General features: G+C 34.3%; 2 protein-coding genes across 2 annotated transcripts in view; both read left to right on the top strand.

Annotated features, from left to right (window-relative positions):
• Window positions 1-17,568, top strand: part of LOC110095356 (DNA polymerase delta catalytic subunit) — a 33,383-nt gene extending 15,815 nt beyond the window's left edge. Inside the window, exons 8-30 of the mRNA XM_020820869.2 lie at window positions 822-899; window positions 1,025-1,116; window positions 2,068-2,134; window positions 2,224-2,295; window positions 6,801-6,887; window positions 8,220-8,339; window positions 8,424-8,522; window positions 8,734-8,841; window positions 8,981-9,076; window positions 9,170-9,235; window positions 9,385-9,441; window positions 9,519-9,606; window positions 9,702-9,781; window positions 11,037-11,150; window positions 11,651-11,765; window positions 11,847-12,019; window positions 12,176-12,247; window positions 15,398-15,472; window positions 15,548-15,637; window positions 15,719-15,879; window positions 16,207-16,280; window positions 16,585-16,672; window positions 16,893-17,568. Of these exons, the coding sequence (XP_020676528.1) occupies window positions 822-899; window positions 1,025-1,116; window positions 2,068-2,134; window positions 2,224-2,295; window positions 6,801-6,887; window positions 8,220-8,339; window positions 8,424-8,522; window positions 8,734-8,841; window positions 8,981-9,076; window positions 9,170-9,235; window positions 9,385-9,441; window positions 9,519-9,606; window positions 9,702-9,781; window positions 11,037-11,150; window positions 11,651-11,765; window positions 11,847-12,019; window positions 12,176-12,247; window positions 15,398-15,472; window positions 15,548-15,637; window positions 15,719-15,879; window positions 16,207-16,280; window positions 16,585-16,672; window positions 16,893-16,980 (2,160 nt within the window). The 3' untranslated portion in view covers window positions 16,981-17,568. The remainder of the gene's footprint in view (window positions 1-821; window positions 900-1,024; window positions 1,117-2,067; window positions 2,135-2,223; window positions 2,296-6,800; window positions 6,888-8,219; window positions 8,340-8,423; window positions 8,523-8,733; window positions 8,842-8,980; window positions 9,077-9,169; window positions 9,236-9,384; window positions 9,442-9,518; window positions 9,607-9,701; window positions 9,782-11,036; window positions 11,151-11,650; window positions 11,766-11,846; window positions 12,020-12,175; window positions 12,248-15,397; window positions 15,473-15,547; window positions 15,638-15,718; window positions 15,880-16,206; window positions 16,281-16,584; window positions 16,673-16,892) is intronic.
• A 1,287-nt stretch (window positions 17,569-18,855) lies between these two features.
• LOC110095350 (gibberellin 20 oxidase 2-like) overlaps window positions 18,856-26,415 on the top strand; it is an 11,346-nt gene continuing 3,786 nt past the window's right edge. The window contains exon 1 of the mRNA XM_020820856.2: window positions 18,856-18,968. Within this exon, the coding sequence (XP_020676515.1) occupies window positions 18,856-18,968 (113 nt within the window). The remainder of the gene's footprint in view (window positions 18,969-26,415) is intronic.

Below are 26,415 nucleotides of genomic sequence, written 5' to 3' on the forward strand. Positions count from 1 at the left end.
TGCTACAACTAGCACCAGATTTCACTTCGTTGGCTTCCGCTTTGCCTTCTGCCTCATGATTGTCCCGCCTTGCCGCTCACCTCCTCGTTGTCCACCCAATCAGGTCCTTAGCTCCCCATTCTATTCCACTTGTATCCCGTCAAGCTCTCTCTCTTTTCTTCTTCTCATCGCCAATTCATTGATCCATGGATTATTGCTTCCACCTTATCAATCTATGGGCTGCCCTATTGTAATTAATTTCATATTTATTTTTTCATTTACTATATATATATATATATATATATATATATATATCAGCTTTCCTAGGTTTGTATAAATTCATCATAAATATTGGAATGAAACACAATAAATTCTTTGGAGTTCTAATCAAAGTTCAAGAGACATAATATGGTGTTATAGCAGCTACTGTAACTTTCATTGTTCCCTTATAGAAATTTAATCTAATATAGTAAATTGAGAAGGATTGTCCTTTAATATGGACAATGATCATATTGTTTGAATGCATTTTAATAATCATCATAGCCTTGTCGTGTTTGTTAATTGCGGAATGGGGTATTATATACATCTTTTCTCAGAACTTATATTATTGTTACCTTTGATTTAACTTTTTTTTCCCTTCTTAATTATTTGTCTTGGCATTTTTTTTTGTTTCGCAACTTCTACCCTAATTTGTATCTGCTCAAACCACCAAAATTACTTCTACTTTTATTATCTTAAAGAAGCGCTACTTCCACCTTTTTGTATTTTTAATCATTTATCAACCAAAGCATTTTTTTTCCTTTATCAGAGTACTCTTGAAATGCCAATGCTGAATTTTGCAGGACTTCATCCGTGAGATAGATCCTGATATTTTAATAGGATACAACATCTGTAAATTTGATTTGCCATATCTGATCGAGGTACTTACTCTCCTTTCCAAATACTTCAGAAACCTCCATTACATCAAATATACCTTTTGTATCTTTAGCTTGCTACACTTTTTTTTTTTTTTTAATTTTTAATTTATCATGCAATGGTCTAACAGAGAGCTGAGGCACTCAAGATAGCAGGATTTCCAATCCTTGGCCGTGTGAGAAATAGTCGGGTCCGTGTCCGAGATACTACTTTCTCTTCAAGGTTGCTTCTTGTGTCTTGTTTCTGCAAAATTTTTGTGCTATTTGTATCTGAAAGTTTTTTTTTTTTCATTTTTCTTCCATTCTCTGTGCTCACGTACTTTCAACTCATGTTCTGTAAAGGCCTATTCTAAAACGTTTTAATTTAATCAAATACTTGGTTCATCGAGGGTCCTTATCTATCAAACATTGCAATCCAAAGTCTTTCATTCTTCCATGTTGTCTACTTTTAGAGACATGTAAGCTTGAAAAAAAATGTTTGTTAGTTATACTTTTGTCTTTTTTTAGGTTTTAAAACATATATAAAGCGGTAGGGAGCAATGAGTTCCAGGACGGTGACTGTTTCGAAGGTTGTTGCTTGTTTCCTATTCAACTAAATTAAGATTGTTTACCAACATGAACTAGCATATTGATTTCATTAATTTGTGCGCTAAGTTATTGACGAGTTGGTTCATTCGTTATTAAAAATAAAGAGAATTTAGGTTATAGACCTAACTAATTACTATATTTTCAATGGTCAGTTGACACCATGCGGCTATGAAGTGTTGAAGACTTCGCAAATCCTTGCACAGGGTAACATAACATAAGAGAACTTTATATTTAATGCTTGTATGAACGATGATTAGGTTGCCTTTATTGTGATATAATAACCTCTCTACAATGCAGAAGTAAGTTTGCATATATCAACTTCTAAAATCCTATGAATACAGGAAACTCTTATGTTCTCGGTTTTTAGTTTGTGTTAAATTGACGTGTCCCTACTTCTTGGAAAGCGATTCTTGCTTTTATATGATTATTCCTTTTTTTATGTAAGGATATCAAAACAGCAATGCATTAGCAACATTGGTGTTTGGATATCTTCTTTGTCAGCAATTACCAGCATTTCTTAATTTTGTTTACTTTGTATTTAGATTGCCTCCCTTATCCTGACTTGGCACTACTTACATTTATGCAGACAGTATGGCATACGAGAAAGCAAAGACATAACTATTGAAGGGAGAGTTCAATTTGATCTTCTTCAGGTCCGTTATGCTGATCTAGTTCTGGATTACGCTGATTTAGAAATGCTGAAACTTCTTTCACTAGCTTAATTTTGTATTTATTCATACAGGCAATGCAAAGGGATTATAAACTTAGTTCTTACTCTTTGAATTCTGTTTCTGCACATTTTCTTGGCGAACAAGTAAGTTATCTTATATTTTTAATATAGGAAAATATCTGATGTCATGTATGTACAATGCAGCGGTTTTACTAGCACTTGCTTTTTGTACTCTTCTGTGAACTCCGAGCTTATATAATATAGCATCAACTGGTATAAACAAAAATAACCATTTCCATGAGTTTAAAGCTTACCGCTTTGTGCTTTTTTCTAGATTCTCTGCCAATAATACAACAATGTTTTTATACATTAATATTAATCTTAACATACATATTACACTTATGCAACGTGCAAACTATTTACTTGCTGGTGTTACTGGTGTATCATTGCTAATTTACCTAAAGTTCGTTTAAATATTTTTTGACATTTTTGCTCAGGTGTGCACATTGAAGAAATATTCATATATTTGAATACTTGTTGCGATCACTCCAAAGCATGCCACAGTAACATGTTACTTTCAATACAACTAAGAGTATATACCCCCTTCTCGCACACCCCTCATGTACATAGCTAATTGAAGGCGAACTTCAAAAGTGAGCTTACAAATTGAAATTTCTAATAGCCATATAAATTAACAACTGAGTAAAATAGTTTAGCAATTGATGTAAAATTTAGGAGCCTCAAAATTGCATGACATCATTAAAATGAAAATTAAAAAAAAAATAAATTTATTTAAATTGTCGTTTGGTGGTAGGAATATTGATTTGCTTTCGTAGCATTCTTTGAATACCTTGGTATTAAACGTAGGTAGCCTCGTAGGTAGTAACTCTTCAGAATCAATGAGCATACAACACCAGTTATGATTCTGTTCTTCACGCATTCCCGCTTAATATAATATATTCCTTGGTGCAGTCCCCTTTTTAAGGGGAGACAGATAAAGGGTGGTGAGTTCTTTAACCTTATGCACTTCGCGTGGAATGATTTCTTTGAAGTGTTGTAGGGGAATACGCCGGACTACAAGCACACTATCTGAGATCGACAGGCTGCTTATCCTTCTGGAGAACACACACTGCACCGTGTTTATGTAGATAGAGTCATAGTCATAATCATTATTTGAATATTCAACCTCCATACTCCATTCAGTTGTAGACTCTTCAGGATTTGGTTGGAGTGACATCATCTTCATCATCTTCATCCCTAGATGAGGCACATGTTTCTTTGATCTAGGAGTGATCGCTGTTTTGGGAAAAGTCGGCATTGCCTTCTTTCTCCCCACTTGCTTCTTCTCACCTTCATGTTTGGGTCGCTTCGCAGCCTTTGAGTTTAATGTTTTAGCTTTAAGAGAACTCAAAGACTTTTGCTTCTTTGGGATGAAGTACTGTGCATCTTCATAAACTGTTTGATGTGAATCTAAATGCGGCAATTTAAGAGATTAATAAAAGTTATGAACTTTGCGTACTACCCATAAAACTAGTTTACTCAAGTAGAGGTTTTAGAAAATAGCATGAAAGATAAAGCAATAGCAATCGATTACAATTGAGATTACGAGAACTTGCAAAATTAATAACCAATAATTTAGATAATGCAAATAGCCAACTATAACAAAGCCTCACATTTAAAATCTAGATCCTTCATCTCGAGATCCTTTAATCACTCTTGAAGGTGGAGGTTAGCGGAAGAGGATCGTAAGCACTCTTAGAAATACCACTATTACACAAGTGATGCTGAGATGACTTGTCGCCGGGGAAGAAGCGGGAGTTGGAGAAACGGGTGGATGGCCGTTGATGGTCCACTCGTAGTCCAAGAATTGATCGTCGAGGATGTCCACGAGATGGGGGAGGATTCGGTTCATGTAATCTTCAACGGTGTCGTCGAAACCAAACCTGACGTCGAAGAATGGTGATCGAACGATGTGGATGTTTCCGTGGGCGTCGAGTACGAATCCGTGATCAACTTCGGGATCCGCCATGCATCCTCGCCGGGAGTTGAGGGAGCGCCAAAAAGAAAGAGGAGGGAGAGATGGAGGTGGCGGCTTGGAGGAAAAAAGGGCTAGCCGGCTTGAGGTCTAGAAGGGGATCAGCTAGGGTGGGAGGCTAAGAGATAAGTGCAGGAAATCTGAAATAAATTCAGATTTTAGTAGTTTGGGAGAGGGATTTAATTTGAAATTCAAATTAATCCAAGGAGAGGAAGAGGGGCGGCAATGAGGAGGAGTTTGGGGCTGAATTTGTGGAGTAATTAATGTAAATTGGAAAGATGAGAGGGCCCATGAAGGGGGCCGGCCACATGTAGAGGAGAGAGGGGCTTGAGTAATAATGAAATGAGGCTCACAAATTAATCATAGATTTTTTAAAAAATATGAATTGAAATTTCAGATTTCTTATGTGGGGAAAGTTTCCTAATATAAGGGCAATCAATTGAATTAATTTGAATTAAAAAAAAAAAATTGAATTAATTTGAATTTCAAATTTGAATTGAAATTCAATTAAGAAGATTGCCTAAAATCAAGGAGTTATTTTAGGAAAACCATTTATCTCTCTTGGGAAAATTTGAAATTTCAAATTTGAAATTCCAAGGATGGAGGCGGGCGGCTAGAGGAGGGGATGGGGCCGAGGGGGTGGGGAGGATGGCCGGCGGGTGGTGACTGCCAGGGAGCCAGCGGCTTGGGTGGTCCAATGGGGGCAGTGGCAAGGCTTATGGGAGGAGGATAATTTCGGCTAGGTGGAGAAGAAGAAAATTGCGTTCCGGGAGAAAGAGAAGTTGTCGGATCTACCAACCTTGCACAACACCTCCAATAGAACTCACAAAGAGATCTACAAGTGCCTCCTCCCCAAGAACTCACAAAGAGATCTTGGAGGCTTCACAAACTCACAAAGAGATCAAAAGAGAAATTTCATTCAATAATTCATCAACTAAAACTTACAATGCATGAAACCTCATATAAGTAGGCCAAAATAAAATGAAAACTGAAATGACACAAATGCCCCAGGGCTACATAAGCGACTCAATGCCCATAGGGGCAAACTAGGAAACAAGAAATACAAGCATAAATAAAATGCAAATAAATCAGAAATAGAGGCTCTGGATCGTAGCCGTCGATCTGCGTCTCCGACGATGGTATACGTGTCCACCTGGGGAGAATGATGAAGACATCAGATTTCAACACGTGTACCATCAATCATTCAATGCTTATCGTAGGAATATTAAATCATTCATGCAATCATATGTGCTTGTCTAATGTTATTTTGTGCTCATTCTATTGTATTGTTTTCATGAAGTTTATATGTTGACATTTAAATAAATCTAAAAGAGAAAACATGCCACACTAAATATCATCATTTGCTGCAGTATAAATGTAAATAAATAACATGCTAATTTCAACTAAAAATATATATAAAGCATATGCATTCTTAAAATTTAAAGAGAAGACTTATGAAATTAAAGTTGGTACGTGCCCTTGTCATTATTGAATTTTATTTTTTAAGTTTGGTTTTTTGAGCTTCAAGCATGCTTGTAATATTAATGAGGATGTGATCTACTTGATTGAATGCGGACTTAAGCTGCTCTGGTTAAATATTGGGTTTTGTCTTGGAATGCATACTTTCTCTATTCTTCTGTGTGGGGAAATTTGTTTTAGATTCATCAACATTGGTTGCTTAATAATAGATCTTCAATAAACTTAAGGTTACCTTTTGTACGCCTACTTATGTTGTATGTTTCCAAGGAGAAAAATGTAGGCTTAATATTTTAGTTCAGTTACTATGCCAAATGCGGTGTAACATTAGAAGGGATAAACTGAGTAAAACATCAAGGGAATCAATGTTAAAAAATGTAGGCTTAATATTTCGGTTCAGTTACTATGCCAAATGCGGTGTAACATTAGAAAGGATAAACTGAGTAAAACATCATGGGAATCAATGTTATAATTGAAATAAGCTTAAATATTAATAACCAACAATAAAATAAAGCTCCTATTCTTAGCTAAATAAATTTGGTAGTGGAGCATATCAAAGTCTTAAAATCTGATAAACAGATTCCGTGAGAGCTGATTGAGGTAACCAAGAAGTAACACAACGGATGCATTCATGACAGGAACATTTGAAGAATGGATGCATTAATAAAGCACAGGGTTCGCTTATGAATTGATTTTGGACTGCTTGGTAGCATGAGAAGACTAACTACTGGTGTAGTAAATGATGAATTCTTTATGGAAGCAGTCGACCTGTATTTATTGAGGTAAAGACAATAAAGATTTGATTGACATTTTCATTCAGTACGAAACAACAGGCTTTTATTAATAGGATAATTGGCTTGTTAGAATAATTTGGAACTAGGGAAGTTCTTAAAAGGAATATGAATATAAATTGTAATGTCACTTGATAAACTCCTTGACAAGAAGGTTTCGAGAAGGGTTCATAAAGGACAACTATATTACTTACCTTACAATTCAAACTTCGTGGTTATGAACAACTTACTAAGCATTGTGCTGTTATTGATTCTCATGCCACCTTATTTATTGTTTGATTCATCTGCTTGAGTAAAACTTGTAATTATAGTTTTGGTTGTTACTGACCTTGCTCATTTGAGGGCAGAAAGAAGATGTCCACCATTCAATTATATCTGACCTTCAGAATGGGAACTCAGAGACAAGAAGGCGGCTTGCTGTATATTGCCTAAAGGTACATTTTGGTTTTCTAACATTCGTCTTATAGAAATTTCCCATTGTTTAAAATGGAGTGATAGTCTTGCTCATCTCAAGAGATCCTTAGCCCTCCTAATTTCAGAAGATTTCTTTTTGGTATTGTTTTTCAGTTCATTGATTTTGATTATGTGATATGATATGGTTGCATGTTGGATGGCGGTTCCCTAATACCTCAACATCAGTAGCTTTAGAATTATGACGGTGAATCAGTAATGGCAAACATGCTCACATGGCATCCATGCCTGGTAAGGGTAGGCCCCATCGAATGATTTATGTAGGCGTTGGTATGATTGACTAAGAATAAATAATATTATAGGACCGAAATCCTTTTTTTTTCCCATTTTCATACTTGTAATGGTGAATCGTGCACCAAGGTCTCCATATAGATATAGTGCATAGTTTATGATGCGGCACGTGCTATTTTAAATATGGCATAAAACATTAAAAAATTATGGACAACACCAGCTCCTTAAGGTGTAAAAGATTAGTTCATGAAAATTGATCATATTTCTAATTCCTTGTAGTATTTCTCTATCTTATATAATTGTTAGTAAGTAGATATTATGTTTTTTTTAATTACTGAATTTGCAGCATTAATGGATTGATTTCTCCATGAATCTTCTAGTGCCTTGTTTCTAATATAATTTATAAACATCATCAGGTTGAACATTCAAGAAAAGGTAGAGCTCTGATGTGTCATTAATGAAGGATGCATGGGTAACTGGCTTTATTTTCTAGGGGGGACTCTTTAACTACTATCAATTTCCCATAAAATAATAAATACGTACAATGTACAAATGGGGCTAGAATGGTTACCTTCTTTGAAGCCTTGTCAAGCCCTCTGCTTGATCATTTGGTGAGAGCGAGAGCTTCAAGACTGCTTTGGCATTTTGTGAGATAGATAGGGATGATTTGATATTAGGAAGAAAGATGGGCACAACAAAGATATCAAAATTAAATTATGTGGAAAAAAACAGATAAAATATAGTGATCGTAAAAAACTTAATATGAATCATTCAAGGAGGCTACCAAAACCTGACCACAAATAGTTCTGATAAAGCTGATGGTAAAAGTGCGCCTGATTTTAGAGATCATTTAAAAAGCTAGGTAAACCTCACAGTCCCAACTCGTGGCCTAGTCAAAATTTAGGTCTCTGGAGCATATCATTTTAAAAAGTATTTTACATGCTGTGAGTGGTCAGTTTGGCTTATAAATGAAGCAATTATGCCATCTAATTCCGTGTATTATGCTGGTTTAAAACACTTCATGACCTTTGTCACGTGAAATACTTGTTGTTTTCATCATACAGGATGCTTACCTTCCACAACGGCTTTTAGACAAACTAATGTATATTTACAACTATGTGGAGATGGCACGAGTTACGGGAGTTCCTATTTCCTTCCTTCTCGCCAGAGGGCAGAGTATTAAGGTGCCATTATTGACTTGTTGACATGTACTTGGGGGATTTGTTTGTGCTGTCAGATTTGGCACTGATATATAAGAATTTCTCTAGGTTCTTTCACAACTACTGAGGAAAGCCAAACAGAAGAATTTGGTCATTCCAAATATCAAAGGGCAGGGGTCGGGACAAGAAACTTTTGAGGGGGCAACTGTATGAGCAAATCAAGCTTTTATTATGTGTTTTTAAGCATCAATACATTCTCCTAAGATTCAAGCATTTTGAGAATTTTGAATCACTTAATACTATGACTGCCTCTATAGGCAGATATTCTAATATCCTTGCATGAACAAATTCTCAACCTTGATTAACATTAGATCAAGGAGGCTTTAATACTGCTGCATTGTTGTATACGATTTTGTAGGTGTTGGAGGCAAAAACCGGGTTTTATGAAAAACCAATTGCTACTCTGGATTTTGCTTCCTTGTATCCATCCATCATGATGGCCTACAATCTATGCTACTGCACTTTAGTAAGAACAGATTACATCCTTCGAAGTAAAACTAGAAATAATTGAAACGAGTTTTTTGGATGTTATTAGCAATCACAATGTAATTTTACAATAGTAAATTTTTTTTACTGATTCTGTTCTACTTCTCTTCCATCTCAAGTTGACACCAGAAAATGCACGCCAGATGAACTTGCCAGCAGAAAGTATTAACAGGACTCCTTCCGGTGATTCTTTTGTTAAATCTGAATTGCAAAAGGTATACTAATTTTATCTGGTATCTCATATTGGAGCCATTCATACTTGTTATACTATACCATTTGGCGTTTTTTTTTTCCAACTTTGTTTGTAGGGCATACTTCCAGAAATTCTAGAAGAATTATTAGCTGCTCGTAAAAGGGCAAAAGCAGACTTAAAGGTAATTTGAGTTGTTTTTGCATTTATAAGTTTTTTTAGCAGCTGCTAATTAAACCTTTTTATATATTTGCCGCTGTGTTGTCTCCTTAGTTCTCACTTGTTCGGTGAGAAAATATTTGCCATTTTAAGTATAATCATTTTGTTTCACAGGAAGCAAAAAACCCATTTGAGAAGGCTGTACTGGATGGCCGCCAACTAGCATTGAAGGTAAACTTTTGTTCTCTTGGTTTTTACAGGACATTCCCTGGGCAAGCTAAGCACACAAGAACATTTTTTTTCTGCAGATTAGTGCGAATTCTGTTTATGGGTTTACTGGTGCTACCATTGGGCAGTTACCTTGTTTAGAGATTTCTTCGAGTGTGACAAGCTATGGTAAAGATCCTCTTTGATATTGTTTTTCATTTTTAAATTAGAGGACATCAGGGGCTTGCTTGTTCCATCTTCTCATTGGTTTATCACATCTCAAGGTCGACAAATGATTGAGCACACAAAGAAGCTTGTGGAAGAAAGATTTACAACTCTAGCTGACTATGAACATAATGCACAGGTACATCTAGAGTTTTCATAATGTTTCTCCATTGAAAAGCACTTTGGGCAAATGGAATGTTGATGGATAAAGTGGTTTATCTGGCATCAAGCTAAGGACATGCTTGACTGTACGGCGTGAATTGTATCATTGACCTTTATTGGCAAGATTTATAGCTTTAGTTTTTTGTGAGAATTTCCAAGTGTGTAGAAAGATTTTCATGGAGGTGAATGCTTTGATTAATTTTTATACTAGATATCCACTGCTTTGCTTGAAGGGTTCTGAACATCATTTAAGAGATTACTGGCGCAAACTCAAGTTGTTTTTGCAAGAAATCAAAACTATAAATTGTTTCAAGCATGCAACCCTTTCCTTTTTGAGAGAAGGCGAATCATATGGAGATGAGACGTTTTACAAACTTCTATGTAGCATCTAGATTGCTTTTTTCTTTTGAAGAAAAAAATTCTCACCTTTTGTTTTAGTGGTAGAAGAAATCATATATGTCAATAATGCACTATGTGGCACATGGGTTCTTTGGAGTCTTAGTGCATGGCACATAACATGGTACAAATTATAATTAGATTGAAAATAACTATCGTGGCAAAGAAGGCATTAGATGGATAACTGAAATTATTATTGTTATAGCAATACATATTATAAGAACAAAATGCAAAATGATTGGAGATTTAATTTTCATTAAAGAATGCTTACCAATATTTTCTGTAGATTTCTATGCTCAAAATATAAGTAATAATTTGTTCACCCTTTATTCGAGTTCAAATAGTAAACTGGTTATTCTTGCAATCATAAACCAAAATGGCTCCATTTCTTTATCTTTATCATTCTCCGCAATCCGCTGCATGTTCTTCTTTATTACTTTGTTCTTCTTGAACCAAAATTTCCTGACCCTCACACTTCTTTCCACAGAAAATATGAAACTGTTTCCACCGTGCATTATGTGCACTAGCAAGTAGCGTGCTATCATGATCGCTTGCTTCTTGCAACCATAAAGCAAATGAGGTGTGCATTGCTGTAAAATGAGCTGTAACACATGTCATTTTGCGCTAGTAACAAGTATGGAAGAAACACACAAAATTGCCATCTAATATCAGAAAAAATTGTCCTGCATTTGCATCAATACTAAATATGAACTGAAAAAAACAGTTTTCTGTTCTCTGGTTGTACTGGACATGCTGATATTTTTTCTTTATGCAGCACGATATTTTAAGTCTGTCTGGATTCTCAGTAAGGGTTATAATTTGATATGTTTCACTAGGTTATTTATGGAGACACGGATTCTGTTATGGTACAATTTGGTGTGTCTACTGTGGAGGCTGCAATGAAATTAGGAAAAGAGGCGGCAGAGTATATTAGTGGTACTTTCAGGAAGGCAAGTACCCAGCAAATATTGTTTTGTCTGCAATTTGTTTGTACTGGATCATGCAAAAAATAATATTTTGAACTGTTGCCCGCATGTACTAAGTGAAAACAAGCTTTTAAGCAGATTATTGCTTTGCTTCTGCTCCTTACACTGAAGTTTTCCCGGACTTTTTTATTAAGTTCGCTTTGGTTACTTTCTGTCTTACCAGATTGATTTCTGCTGCTCAATTTAGTTCTATAGTACCCCTTTGCAGCAATCTTACATAATTGTTATTTACTGTGATGCCATCCAAATTTTATCTTATGATTTCACATAATTTAACTTAGATCTTGAAGCTGTTCTGTTTTGTTAGCTTGCATGAAGTCCAAAAGTTGCTGCAACAATTTTCTACTGCTTTTAGTTAAACTATTAATCTCTATTTCTGCACAGAATATTCTATCGTTCGTAACTGACACTGCCTTTGTTCTTCCTTCCCTCTTCTTTTTGCTCTTATAATGATGTCATTGAAGCCTATCAAATTAGAGTTTGAGAAGGTATATTATCCATACTTACTGATAAGCAAGAAGAGGTATGCAGGATTGTACTGGTCGAATCCTAATAAGTTTGACAAAATGGATACAAAAGGTAAGAGCTGTTGTTAACTATAGTATGTTCTCTGGAGTGGGCATCTTACCTTTGGATTTTTGGGTGACCTTTGCTTAACAGGTATTGAGACTGTTAGAAGAGACAATTGCCTGCTTGTGAAAAATCTTGTAACAGAGTGCCTCCACAAGATATTGATTGATAGAGATGTTTCTGGTGCTGTACAGTATGTCAAGAACACTGTTTCCGATCTTTTGATGAGCCGAGTGGATCTCTCTCTTTTGGTCATAACAAAGGTGAGAACATGAGTAGGAGAACTGATATTGGGCTTGAATGAAGTTGCAGCTTTTTGTTTGGCTGTTGCCGTTAGTTGCTTCTAAATTCATCAACGTATTGAATATTTTTTTTGGTATTATTTACATTCGAGTAACTGGCTTGTCTCTATTGCACAGGGTCTGACAAAAACTGGTGACGATTATGCTGTGAAAGCTGCTCATGTTGAACTTGCAGAACGAATGCGAAAAGTATGGATCTCACTAGAATATATGAAGTGTTTTTTGCTCGAATATTTTTGACATAGTAGTGAAATATTATTCATACAAGTGGTCATTAATGCACGAGCCACAGTTATTTAAATTCCTATTGCATTGGGTACATCTAGCTTGCTTTCCCATAAAAAATTGAATGTTTGTGCATCTAAATCTATATTGAATGTTAGAGTGGGCGTTAGAAATCCTAGACCCAGAAGTTCTACATCACAGTGCCTGCCAAGCAAGTTATTTTACTATTATCATTCGTTTAAAATGTTATTCATCTTTTCTCATGGTTGCTGTTAGTTGCTAAGTAACTTGCAGGGTTAGGCAACAGTAATAAAGAAAATAACATTGTGCAAGTAGTTTTGAGGTACCAAATATGCCTTATATCTAGATTTAACTTGTTCATTACTACTGCATCGGGCGGAAAAAATTAGGGGTGTCAAAATAAATTTTTGGGTAGGATTCGGGTCAAATCCAAAATCGGCCCGGTCTTAACACATCCGACCCTAACTCGACTTGTTTGTCCAAATGAGTAAAAAATCTAGACCTGAACCTGAATCGACACCAACCTGACTAACACGACCCTATTCGCTAACCCGCGAGTGCGAGTGGGTGAGCGAAGGAAGGGGCGAGCAGGCAAGGACTTGAGGGAAAACAGGTGAGACCGCAAGGCGAGCGGGTGAGCACGAGCTTGATTGTTGAGGTGAGATCCGATCAAACGAGGGCGGGTCAAACGAGTTGTTTTCAGGTTCATGAGTTAACCCAAACCTGACTTGATATATCTATCGTGTCAAAAAATTAAACCCGAACCTGACCCGAATATGGAATTTTTGGGTAGGGCTCGAGGTGGATTTTTGGGTCGTATCATATATTGACACCAACAACAACAACAACAACAACATCAAGCCTTTATCCCACTACGTGGGGTCGGCTACATGAATCCTTTTTCTCCATTGTGTCCTATTAAAAGCCAAATTCTCGTTTAAATCTAATAAATATTTAAAGCCTCTCTAACTTATAAAAAATCATCTTGGCTAATAGCATCAATCTACTTTTGTTATCAATGATAAGGCCATCAAGACTATAATTAAAAGGTGTGCTTACATGTGCTATGATAATGGATGTATTGCCACTTAATTCCCCGATGAAAGTAACCATGACTAACTATGTGCTCTGGCTCTATTAAGAGAGTTTTGATTTTTTCGAGCCAAATTTCAAAACGTATATTTGTTTGTGAATAAACATTACCCCGATATTTTGCCCTCATTTTATGAAGATTTTATGATTTGATTTCAAATTTCTCATAGGTGGAAACTTTTGTGGTTAATTATCCTCTTGGTGATGAGAGAAAATTTTTTATTAGGGTTAGTTGTTAGAAGTTAAATGATAATCATATAATAGCAACAAATTTGATTTATGATCAAGAAATTTACCATTCTTTCATTTAAAAGTGGATGGTGTAGCCGTGATAACTAACCCAATCAATGTCCCGTGATTTTCCCTTCCAAGGTTGTCATTGAGGTCTACTTAGAGGAGGTAATTAACCCACTAGATTGAAGGCTCCCATGAGTTGCATTATCCAAGAGAACCTCACAGACATAGGGTAAATTTTTGGATGAGAGTACGAATTTAGATCGACCTTTGCGAGTAGAGAGTTTGTGTCGATTAAGTGTACTTATGATTCATACTTCATGCTAACGTTTCTTAAAATGAGATTATGTTGCATGATTTCTAATATCAGTGCTTTTTGGTCATGAATTGGGATCTGAGGTTTTTCATCCCCTAGTTTGACACACTTATACTGTCACTGCTTGTTATAATTATAAATTGAAATTTTCCATGAATATATATATATATATATAGAAAAGGTAAGCTGATTTAACTTTTCATTATTAAACTTCAAAAGATAAATTGAAAATAATTATATTAGAGAGACAATTGGAGGAGCATCTATTGCATAAAAAATAATGAAAGTCTTTGTTGGTCATGTATAACCAATGGTTGACGCAAGGCCAATCTTAATTAAGATTGATGAGAACAATGTTGCGTTTACATTACTGATTATTTACTCTATTTACATGTTTATAAGTTTATGAGATTCGATTTGATAAGAAAATCTGTGGGATATTGTATATAGGAATCATAGCGTTTAAGTTTACATTTTTTCATTTCAGTTTTGATTTTTTATTTTTAGCTTTTTTCAAAGAGTTTCAGCCAAAACTTAATTGAGTTTCATTTGAAACTCGAAGATTTTGAATGAAATTTCAGCTAAACTCTCAAGCAATATTCAAAATTTTATTATAATCCTACCGATGAGGTCCTATCAAAGTTTGTGTGTTGTAATTTGACCACAGATGAATAATCCTCTTTGTTTTATTCGTTAAATATACTTTTTATACTTTCTTTACATACATTTTTGTACTGTTTTCTAATAACAAAGAAACCAAAACTACTGAAACTAGAAATTTTAAGAAGTGGCCAAAATCCAAACTTAAATCAATTTTAAACATTTTGATAAGAAGTACACGCATCTAAGTGTTCTTGCAACCCAGTGACAAATTATGTGGCAACTTGTGTAGCATGGTGCGGTGTAGATATCATTGTACATGATTCGTCTCACAGACAAAAAGGTTTAACATTCTGATAGTGGAAATCCAAACATTCAATGGAAGACAGGTTCTGATATGAATTAGAGTTTGGAGCGTTCTGTTTGCATTCATACAAATTCTTTTACCTTCAGATTCAGGTTATTTGCCAGAACTCAAATCTCAATCTCTGATATGTTATTTGCTGCTTTGCTCAAGTTTGCCTTTTAGCATGCGGTGCATCTGCAAGAAAATTGAATGGCGAATCTGTGTGATTTTTTTTCCGAGATAAGTCTAAGTTCTTAAGGAACATGAACTAGCTTAGAGTTTTATGGAGGCCATCTTGACAAGTTTGAAATAGTATCATAACTTGAACTATACTAGAGTTTTCTTACCCTACATGAACATGCCTCTTACTATGTTCAGCGTTCAAAATAGTTGCTTTGTTTGTACTGTAGCTCTTGAATCCCTAGAAACTCTTGGCTTATTCCAACATGTATAAAATCGAGTTGCTTGACTGACATTATGCAACAATTTTTGGTGATGGTCGTAGCGGGATGCAGCTACTGCTCCAAATGTTGGAGATCGGGTTCCCTATGTCATTATTAAAGCTGCAAAAGGCGCCAAGGTAAATTTTTTTCTTTACAATTCTAAAAATAAGCTAAGAAGTTGCACTGATGATTCTTCATGTCCTCGCAACTAGGCATATGAAAGATCAGAGGATCCAATTTATGTGCTTGAGAATAATATTCCCATTGATTCTCAATATTATCTTGAAAACCAACTTCAAAAGGTGTGTTCCTAAGCTACTATTTTTATTCTTAAAATGTCATTTTTCCTTTTGTCAGTCATTACAAACTTGACATGTTGACAGCCACTTCTGAGGATATTTGAACCTATTCTTAAGAATGCACAACAAGAGCTTTTCAAAGGAAAACATACAAGAAATTTAAAGAATTCAACTCCTTCAAACAGTGGAATAATGAAATTTGCTAAGAAACAGCTCAGCTGCCTTGGATGCAAAGCTTTAATCAGGTAAGATAATTCATAATATAGATGTTTTATATTCTGTCTGTATAATTTTAGTAGATTTGGAACTTGAATTCACTTAATGCCTACGATTGCATATGATGTTGTGGCACACTTCATTTTTCTTGTGACCGTAGAGAGCGAACATTTAGCAGTGATCATTTATTGACATTGTTAACTGATGAAAGAAAACCTATGTTGAATAATCCAATTTAAATTAACAAAAAAGGGATCAGTAAAGGACTTCTATGGTGTTACATTGGTGTTCCATAGCTTATACCTATTTGCTTGTGATCTCCTTAATCATTTGAGTACTGTCTTTTATGACTCTAGTGAAGCAGATCGAACACTTTGCACACATTGCAAAGGAAGGGAAGCTGAATTGTACTGCAAAACAGTGGCAAATGGTATGATCAAATTTTCGTTTGCAAATCTACATAAAATAATCTTAGATATTTAGAAAATCACATTTTCTTGCTTAGTTTCTTTATTCATTTAGGCTCCGTTTGGGACGGCTTTTTTTACTGCTTCTTGAAACAGTTTTCTAATATAAAAATTTTAATTTTTATACTAGAAAGTTGTTTCAAGAAGCAATAAAAAAGCCATCCCAATGAAAGCCTTAGCCTCTTTCAATTGAAGAGCCATTCCAGCTTAGCTCTTGTCTATTTTAGTCGTTACATAAGTATAATCTCCTTTTATCAATATTTTTAGTTGCTGAGTTGGAGGTGCTTTTTGGGAGGCTTTGGACACAATGCCAGGAATGCCAAGGTTCACTTCACCAAGATGTTTTGTGTACAAGGTAGGCTATAGATTTAGGTTTCGTTTGGGACGGCTTTTTTATTACTTTTTAAAACTGCTTTCTAATACAAAAATTAAAAATTTTGTACTAAAAAACTGCTTTAAGAAGCAGTAAGAAAGCTGTCCCAAACGAAGCCTTAAAAAAACTGTATATCTGTCTATTTTTTTGTATTATACATTTCTGTAGGTAATTTAACTGGGTTTAATCTTTGAAATCTTAGTCGGGATTGCCCAATCTTTTATCGGAGGAAGAAAGCACAGAAAGATATGGCTGAGGCTATGATGCATTTGGATCGTTGGGAGTTCTGAGTTTCAGATTGTGATCAATTTACTCAATATTTAAGTGCTTTCTGCCATTTCCCTTCCACCTCTTGCATATGGCTATGTTACTTGGATACCCATAGTATTCATATTAGTAAGTCTCGCCAGTTTAGTGAACTTGAAGTCCGCCGCCACTGTCATCCGCCGCCATTAAAGTTCTAAGTCGTGCAAGCGCACTTCATGTTCATTGTGCTCAAAACTTGGCAGCACAGTTAACAGCAGGCAAGACTGATCGATCACAATAGTTTACAAGCTCTGAAATTTATATCCATTTAAGCCTGTTGTTTCAGCTCCTGATTTGAAGCTTTCAAAAATATGATTTTTGGGAAAGAGAATGGCCACCAAAGCCCCCATCTGAGCAGTTTTCCAGTAGGTTTAACCATTAGATTGTCAGCTGAACAAGCTTTCTGTTCTATGTATTATGTTGTAAAATAGAATTAGAAGAATGAGTTAACTTTATATTATCATCAACAATCATTCTTCTAGCGAAGTAACATCTCATATTGCCAATGAGTTTTTTTTATTTTAGGGTTCATGTATCAACTATTGAACGCATATCAAAGAAGGAAAACATAATTATTGTGGCCATTATGAACCAAAATATAAAATGTAATGTAAAATGTTGTGAAAAAATGCAATTTGTTTTCTTTAGAATTGTATGGATGAGTGCAAATTAAATATTGGTGATTTTTTTTTTTGACTGTTTTGAATTAAAATGAATGTAATATAAAGTTCAATAATGATGTAAATGGTGATTTATAGTTATGACGTCAGTTGAGGCTAGTGCTAATTGGTAGCATTGATTGGTGGTGACTGGTGGTGATAATGATAGAGAATTTATAGTGTTTGAAAATAGTTAAATATAATAATTTTAAATGTATTAAAATTAAATTTAAGGGTGATTCAAATGTTTTAAAAATGTATTAAAAAATTAAATAATTTTTAAAAATTAAATTTATTAGAATATGAATAAAAGTTATTTTTTATTTTCTTTTGCTCACAATAAATTAAAAAAAAATATATATATATATATTTTTTTTCTCTACAATTATTTAAACAAACAGTGTTAATCATCTTAAATGACCCCTAAGGTTCAACTTGGGGGTGTTTTGTAATCGCATTTTTTTAAAAAATATTATCACTATTGTGTTTGGTTGATTTTCTTGCTGCTTTTTAAAAATTTATATGATGAAAATTTATATTTATAATTAAATTTATTACTATTATAATTATAAGAAATTTATTTTCTTAAGCAGCAAGAAAATCATAATTTAAACAAACAGTTGTAATCATCTTAACAAAAACTTTTCCCATTATCCTGCAGTACAAGCCTTTGGATTTTGCATTCCTTACAAGTTTGTTCACAATGAAAAGTATGTGGAAGATTCTGCCCATCGGAAAATGAGGAATCAAGAAAGACGAATGATAATTGTATTTAATATAATATGTCTGCGACTCCTTTTCAAGGGAATAATAAGCTCTCTGTTTGGGCGATGGTTATAGCTCCATTTTAATCAGTAATCTATATTTTCTAGGCTGGTAGGTTTACTATGCATGGAATGTAGAAGATTCCTCTTATCAAGAAATCTAAAATCAGGAGAGATGGGAAGCCACTGTTGTTTGCATGCAAAGCTCGTGCTTGCTTAGATTGTTTATTACGTTCAAGGATTGACTGTAGTTGATGACAGTTGATGATGAATGTTTGGTCAATTTGGTCGGCGGATGTTCGGCATCGGCGTATGGTTGATGACTGGTGCAGAGAGTTCGAGATGAGTTGGTGTCGTCAATTTTGGTCAATGATCAGTATTGAGTGTTTAGACTATATATAAAATTGTAATTATATAGTAGCGGTGCAAACGTGTCATGCTGAACTTGAGCTCGGATAGCTGGCCAGATCGCGAGCACGAACTCAAGCTCGATCGACTTAAGCTCCAATGGCCTGCTCGAGCTCAGCTTGTCGCGATGGATGCAAGCTTGTGAGCAGCTTCCATGGTGTACTCTTCTAGCTCAAATCGTGCATTCGCACGCGATTATGTGGTTCCACTTTTTGCACTAGAGCCACTCGACGTTTAATCGAGTCAAGTTTCATCTAGATCGAACTTGAGCTCAATAATCCAATGAGCTATAAAATCTGCTCGAGCTCGAAACTCGATAAACTAGGCTCACGAGCTCACAAACATGTTAACGAGTTGAGCTCGAGTCGGCTTAACTCGTTTGCACCCCTATCTAGATCTAGGAATCATTGGTTGGTTGTAAAAGTAATTATAACTCTCAAATTATCTATGATTTTCAAATGTTCTCACTTTAGAGTGCATAATAATTAGTAAAAAGCTACTGATTGGGTTAAATGAGTTCAAAAAAGTTTAATTGGGCAGATGTTGATTATTAGGTGTCAAATCAGACAACAATACAATTTGGCTTCTTGTCTGGCCTTTTTAGGGCTCTTTTTTATTTTTGATTTGATTGAATTTTCATAAAGTTTTTAAATAATTTCTTTTATGACGTTTAATTGTACTTTTTGTGTAATTTTTTTGGCTAGAAATTGGAATTAATATTTTATATAGTTTTTAACACTAAAATCAATTGAAAATTGATTTTTTTTTTAATTTTAATAAAAATTATTTCTGCTTGAAATTTCCAATTCCTCGTTAAATTTGGCTTAGCTGATGCAACCAAGCTAAATCTGATAATTATATGTAGCTTGCGTGCCGCAATAGAGTTTGAAAGAGAAAGAAGAAAAATAGCTTCTTTGTGCCCCTCGCAGGAAAGGAAAAAAAAAAAAGAAACGTTTGGAACAACTTTTTTTAAATAAATTTTTGATAAAAAAAGGATTTAGTTTAAAACATTTTATATTAAAACCCCGCTTTAAAAAACAGTAAAAAATAAAAAAGTTATTATGTGCGGAGACCAGATGCAGCTCTACATCGGGAGATGAATCACGTGTAGCCACGTCAGTGGTACCGACCCGCGGTACACAACAAATCCAATTAATAAAAAAATTACATGCATTTATTTTATACTTGATACATCACCAAAAATTGACTTGATCATGCACGAATCTCAAGACATTTAAGTTGGAAACTTCTAAAATCAAATTCGGAATCATATGAACTCTGATTTCAGCAAACTTATAGTCAAACTGAAGTCTCAAAGAGATGAACCTAATTACACCAAAATCGGTCCAAACCAAGCCCAAATGGGTCCAAATCGGGGGCCCAAACAACATTTAAAAGGATCAAAGCATTAGTTGAATGACAAAATGATATCCAAATATGACATGCTTATAGTCAAATTGAGCGGCTAGGCAAGACGAATCCAACGAGCCCATGATCGTTAAATTTTGACATCGTTAAGGCACTTAACTCTTTATGATATGGGGAATCAATACGAGCCATCCGAAGGAACACTTCGAACATGCCCCGGATATTTACTAGTTTTGCGGGGTGTGCCGCCTTGAAAATCTATAAATAGACCCACACTATCTACATGAAGGGGACCTCTGGCTAGAGATTGGATAGAGCTCTGAAGCTTCAAGAGCTCCAGCATCACTGTCGACGAACCCCCATCGATTGTCGTCAGACCATCCCTCGGCCGGCAATCACCGTTGAACTTCCACCCGACCGCCACCAGAATTCAGCCTGACTGTCGTCAGACCACCACCCAGTCGCCAACCACCGTTGGATTTTAGCCTGACCATCATCAGACCACCACCAGATGGCCGACCTCCGCATAACTTCCACCCGGACGACATCCGCCACCGAACTTCCACCCCTATCTAGATCTTGAATCATTGGTTGGTTGTAAAAGATGAAAACTCTCAAATTATCTATGATTTTCAAGTGTTCTCACTTTAGAGTGCATAATAATTAGTAAAAAGCTACTGATTGGGTTAAATGAGTTCAAAAAAGTTTAATTGGTCAGATGTTGATTTTAGGTGTCAAATCAGACAACATTATAAATTTTTGATAAAAAAAGTTTTTAATTTAAAAAATTTTATATTAAAAACAGTGAAAAAGGAAAAAAATTATTATGTGGACCCAGCTCTACATCGGAAGATGAATCACGTGTAGTCACATCAGTGGTACCGAGAAGTACTGAGCCGCAGTACACAGCAAAGAGGTGCCATGGTGCTTTCTAGTTGGTTTGCGGACAACGTTCGACATTTGCGAAGAATAATTAATCGTAAAAAAGTAATTATTCCAAACAAAATTAAAATAATTGTTGTTGAAGTATGACAAACAAGCATACCAACACTTTGGTGCTGCATTTTAGATCATGTAAAATATATAAGTAATAAATAATTAAGTGAACGACATTTATAATGAGAGGCTTTTTCAGTGTTTGGTTTGATATGGAAGGGGTGTAAAGTAATTTAAATATAGGGATTTTGAAAATATTTAAATTTGATTATTTTTAAATACACTATAAATTCTTTGTTATTATTACCATTACCATTGTCATTGACCACCACCAATCACCACCGACAACTTTCTAACATCACCCCTGTTGATTGAGTTCACTGCTAGCCACCATTGTGATTGGTGTTGTCTGCCAAAGGTCACTACTAGTAGCAAGGATTTTTCGGACCGGGTTTTCGTGTCGTGTCAAATATTGACACCCCTAGTTTCAAATATATTATATTTCTTTTAAATTGCATTATATTTTACTATGCATTCATTTTTTCAGCAAAACCCACCACTGTTTGTCCGGGTGGTGAAGAGCCGGCTGGTCAAAACCCATGTTCCTGGTTCGAATCCCTTGCCAAGCAGTGAAAGCCTTATGTGTTGACCCGTTTAAATTGACGTGGGTTGTATGTTAGGTCGACCGGGATTTTCACTAGCCTAAGGACAATACTTCCTCGTTACAAAAAAAAAAAAAAACCAGAAAAAAAAAAAAAAAAAACCAGCAAATCAAATGGCCCTGAGTCTTTATTTGCTTTATTGTTTTCATGTTTTATTTCTGATAAAACGAACTTTATTTACATAAAAAAAAAAAATTCTTCTAAGGCTAAAAACTCGTTGATGAATGCAAAATGCAAATTTCTCTGTTTTTTTTTTAAAAGAAAGTTGGTTTGCCCCAAAGTAACAATGGCTGTTTTATGAATGTTAGGAATTTTAGAAGTTTATTCGACTATAATAAAAATAGCAGGCCATGACTTCTCTAACTATACCTTATTTTACGTAAACAAAATGATTAGGAGCAGCATACACAACTGTAGCTATTTTTTTATTGTTTTTTAAAAAATTCTTAACTGTCAAAATTTAATTTTTTTTTCTAAAAAACTGCTTTAAGAAGCAGTAAGAAGTTGTCCCAAGCTAAGGGTTCAAAATGCAAATTTTTTTTTTTTTGGGGACATTTAGGCCATTTAAGGCAAACTCACACACACAACGCATACACAAAGACTCGAACCTTGGACCTCTTAGTTGGAAGCCTAAGCTCTCAACCAATAGGCCAAGGAGAGTTGTGTAAATGCAAATTTCTCTGTTTGTTTTTTTAAAAGAAAGTTGGTTTGCCCCAAAGTAACAATGGCTGTTTTATGAATGTTAGGAATTTTATAAGTTTTTTCGACTAGAATAGAAATAGCAGGCCATGACTTCTCTAACTATACCTTATTTTACGTAAACAAAATGATTAGGAGCAGCACACAAAAATGTAGCTATTTTTTATTGTTTTTTAAAAAATTCTTAACTGTCAAAATTTAATTTTTTTTCTAAAAAATTGCTTTAATAAGTAGTAAGAAGTTGTCCCAAGCTAAGGGTTCGTTTGGGACGGCTTTTTTATTGCTTTCTAAAGCGGAGTTTTAATATAAATTTTTTTATTTTTGTAATAAAACTCTGTTTTAGAAAGCAATAAAAAAGCCGTCCCAAACGAAGTCTAAGCCTAACGTTTCGTTTGTAATAATTTTCTTAATGCTTTTTAAAATAACATTTTAACTAAAAATTTCAAAATTTTTACTAAAATTTTGCTTTAAAAAGAAATAAAAAATGTCATCCTAAATGAAGCCTCTATATCTTATCTTTGTTGTTATGTTTCAACTTATTAAGCAGTGTTGTATCTTAATGGGACAAGTCTCTTGGTACTTCCTACAGCTGTTATGAAACATTTAAAGCAAATGTGTTAAAAAAGTTACTATTTACTGGTGATACTGTTGAGAAAATGTAGCTTATACTTTGGGATCATTAAAGCTAAGGCAGTAGAAAGATTATTGCAACTCTATTTAGGCTTCGTTTGGGACGGCTTTCTTTTTGCTTCTTAAAGCAGCTTCATGTACTAGGAAACTACTTTAAGAATCAATAAGAAAGCCGTCCCAAACAAAACCTTAGTCTTTATTTGACTGCAACTATTTAGAATTTAAGTATATTTTAAGTATGTTTTGAAATAAATTTAATAGAGAAAATGATTAAAGTAATCCCCAATTATATTAAATGAATATTGTGGTCTCTCAGCTTCTTAAAGAGACATTAAAATAGTTTTATTATGAGACTATTTTGATTATTTTTTAAAGATTTGAAGGATAAAAATGATCATTTAAATAGTCGTGGATCATTTTAATCATTCATAAAGAGTCAAGGGATTATTTTGGTCCTCAAATACATTAGCACATGAATCAAAATAATCCTATATTTTTAATATTTTAAATTTATTTTATTCTCATTTAAACCCTAAAAAAATCAAAACACCTACACTTTGAATACAATATACTCACAATCTCTCCAATCAAATAGCCCCTTAGCTCTTTCCTCGTCCTTCTAATGTACTACCACTGCTAATTCCAAGAGACTTTGTTATTTCTTTCACAACCAGGGGCGGAACCCCCTTGTGTCAAGGGGGGAATTGGCCCCCCCAAAAAAATTATTTATTTATTATATGATTATTTAGATAATTTGTTCATAAATCTATGTTTTAGTCTTTATTATAAGGATTTTAAGGCAATTGACCTTCCTAAAAGTTTTAAAATATTATGGTCTTTCGGCAATTGCCCCCTGTATAATTAAACACATTATGTAGAGGTGTTATTGTCAGGGTCGAATTTTGCTAGGGGGCACTGTCCCGTTGGACCCCTGATATATCTGTCAACAGTTACTTATAAATTTGCCCCACCCCCTCTGAAAATTACAGCTGGTTCTGCCCCTGTTCAAAACCCTTAGATCTTTTGGAGAAATGTGGCACTCTGTAGCTATTCTATTCTTGTTTGAACGAAATGAAAACTTCTGATAACTTTCACATTTATTCAATGAGGCTTTCATCTCTCTCATGAATTCATCAGAAATTATCTTCACAATTATTAGAAATTTCTGCTTAGCCCTTCTAATTGGTTTGGCAAGTCTACATGTTCAATTTCCTCGAATGGGAATGATGCCTTCTTTAAGAAGTTTCCCCTATCTTTACATGTATATTTACCTATTATTTGGAGGATATTATATGGTAATTCACCTTCTTCATTAAAAAAATATCAACAAATAAAATTAGCTCAGAATTTTTAATGATTTTTTTATTAGAATGAGTCATAAATTATTGAATTAATTTTGAGAATCATAAAATATTAATTTTATAAGTATTAATGTATTCATCTTAAAGCAAATTTAATAATTTTTGTTAAGGAAGTAAAACCTTGCGAGTTGCTGCTAAGCAAACAAGAAACATAAAATTGTAGAGGGAAGAAAGAACGTCGGGATTTTACGTGGGAAAATCCGATATTGACAAAAAAGCATAGAGCCACACCACATCAAAAAATTTACTATGGAATTTGAAACAATTTGTACATCTCTCTTTTCTCTCACACTCTCTTATTGTCTCCCTTTACTCTTGCATTGTTTTTATATTAGAACTAATAAATAGAAATGCATTAAACCACCGAAGGGATGCAACACTTCCATCAAAATTGGGAAAGAAAATTGCCCAACCCGTCTCGCAGGGTCATGGCATTAGGTTTTGAGCTATGTGCTCTACTCTCTATCTCTAATTTGTCTAAGACCGCCGCAGTACAGGGGTGTGGAACACTGCAACACTCCACTCTCTGTCTTCTGCTTAAGTCGTAGCATCGGGGTTTGGAGTGCCGAAGCGCTCCGCTCTCAATATGCCTCCAACATACCATACAATGCAGTAGCACTTGAGTACAAAGTTGTATGAAAAAAAAAAATCATTTACAAAGCGCCTGAACCCAAGCAAGGGAATGACCCTCTACAACCACCAGGGAGCTTGATCAATAGAACTGAGTTCCATGGCAAAAGTACAAGACGATTGATCTCCACAGCCATGTTCCACACAAAACTAACAGTTATGAAATACTTTTATGTTAAATTCTTTCCAATATTATCTCCAAAACCAAAAGATTAATTATGCTCAAAAGCAAATGTTTTTGTCCTCACTTTTCAAACTTGTTTTAAAAGAAGTTTGCAGGCAAGTATTTTTTTCTTCCCCTAATTTTAGCTTATGTTGTTTTTATTTAGTATATATAACGTATATAGACCTATTTTTTAAAATTGTATTTGCGTGTTTTTTAATATATATATATATTCATTTGGGATGACTTTTTTACTGTTTCTTAAATCAACTTTTTAGTACAAAAATTAAAATTTTTATTCTACAAAGCCGCTTTACGAAGCAGTAAAAAAGTTGTCTCAAATGAAGCAAAAAATTGCATAATTTATGTTTGAGTTACCAACAAATTCGAAGAAATACACTATATATTCTTTATCAATGTCATTCGTCATTGTCACCTGTTGCTACCACCCTTTGCTTCACTAACTGCCAACCTCGTCAACCATTGCCACGTCCACCATCGCTTCTTGTCAACCATGATATTTAAGCTTTTATATTATATTTCTTTTACTATAAGCTAAATAAAAAATATTATTACCTGCATTTATTTTACACTTATACATACAATTTCAAATATTTTAAATATATTATATTTATTTTACACTGTATTTTATTTTATCCTCCATTCTTTTTTTGGCCGACCGAATAACCTCTAAATCTTAATTTCCAAGAATTTGCATTCCCATTAATCTATTAAATATTTTTGGAAAGCAACAACAAATTGTAATTTTGCCTCATTTTACACTTATACATACAACTTCGAATATTTTAAATATATTATATTTATTTTACACTGTATTTTATTTTATCCTCCATTCTTTTTTTGGCCGACCGAATAACCTCTAAATCTTAATTTCCAAGAATTTGCATTCCCATTAATCTATTAAATATTTTTGGAAAGCAACAACAAATTGTAATTTTGCCTCAACCACCATCCTAAAACAAATCGTCTTTATCTACGAAAATGCCATGAAACTGAAGACCGAAAACAAAATTTCTAAGAAAATGAAATATTAAAATCAAACACTGTTTTATCAGAAATTTTTTTATTTAATATATCCTGATAGAATAATTCGAAAAGCTCAAAAAAATTACTAATTA

The sequence above is a fragment of the Dendrobium catenatum genome, unplaced genomic scaffold (assembly GCF_001605985.2).
Source record: "Dendrobium catenatum unplaced genomic scaffold, ASM160598v2 fragScaff_scaffold_946, whole genome shotgun sequence".
NCBI lineage: Eukaryota > Viridiplantae > Streptophyta > Magnoliopsida > Asparagales > Orchidaceae > Dendrobium > Dendrobium catenatum.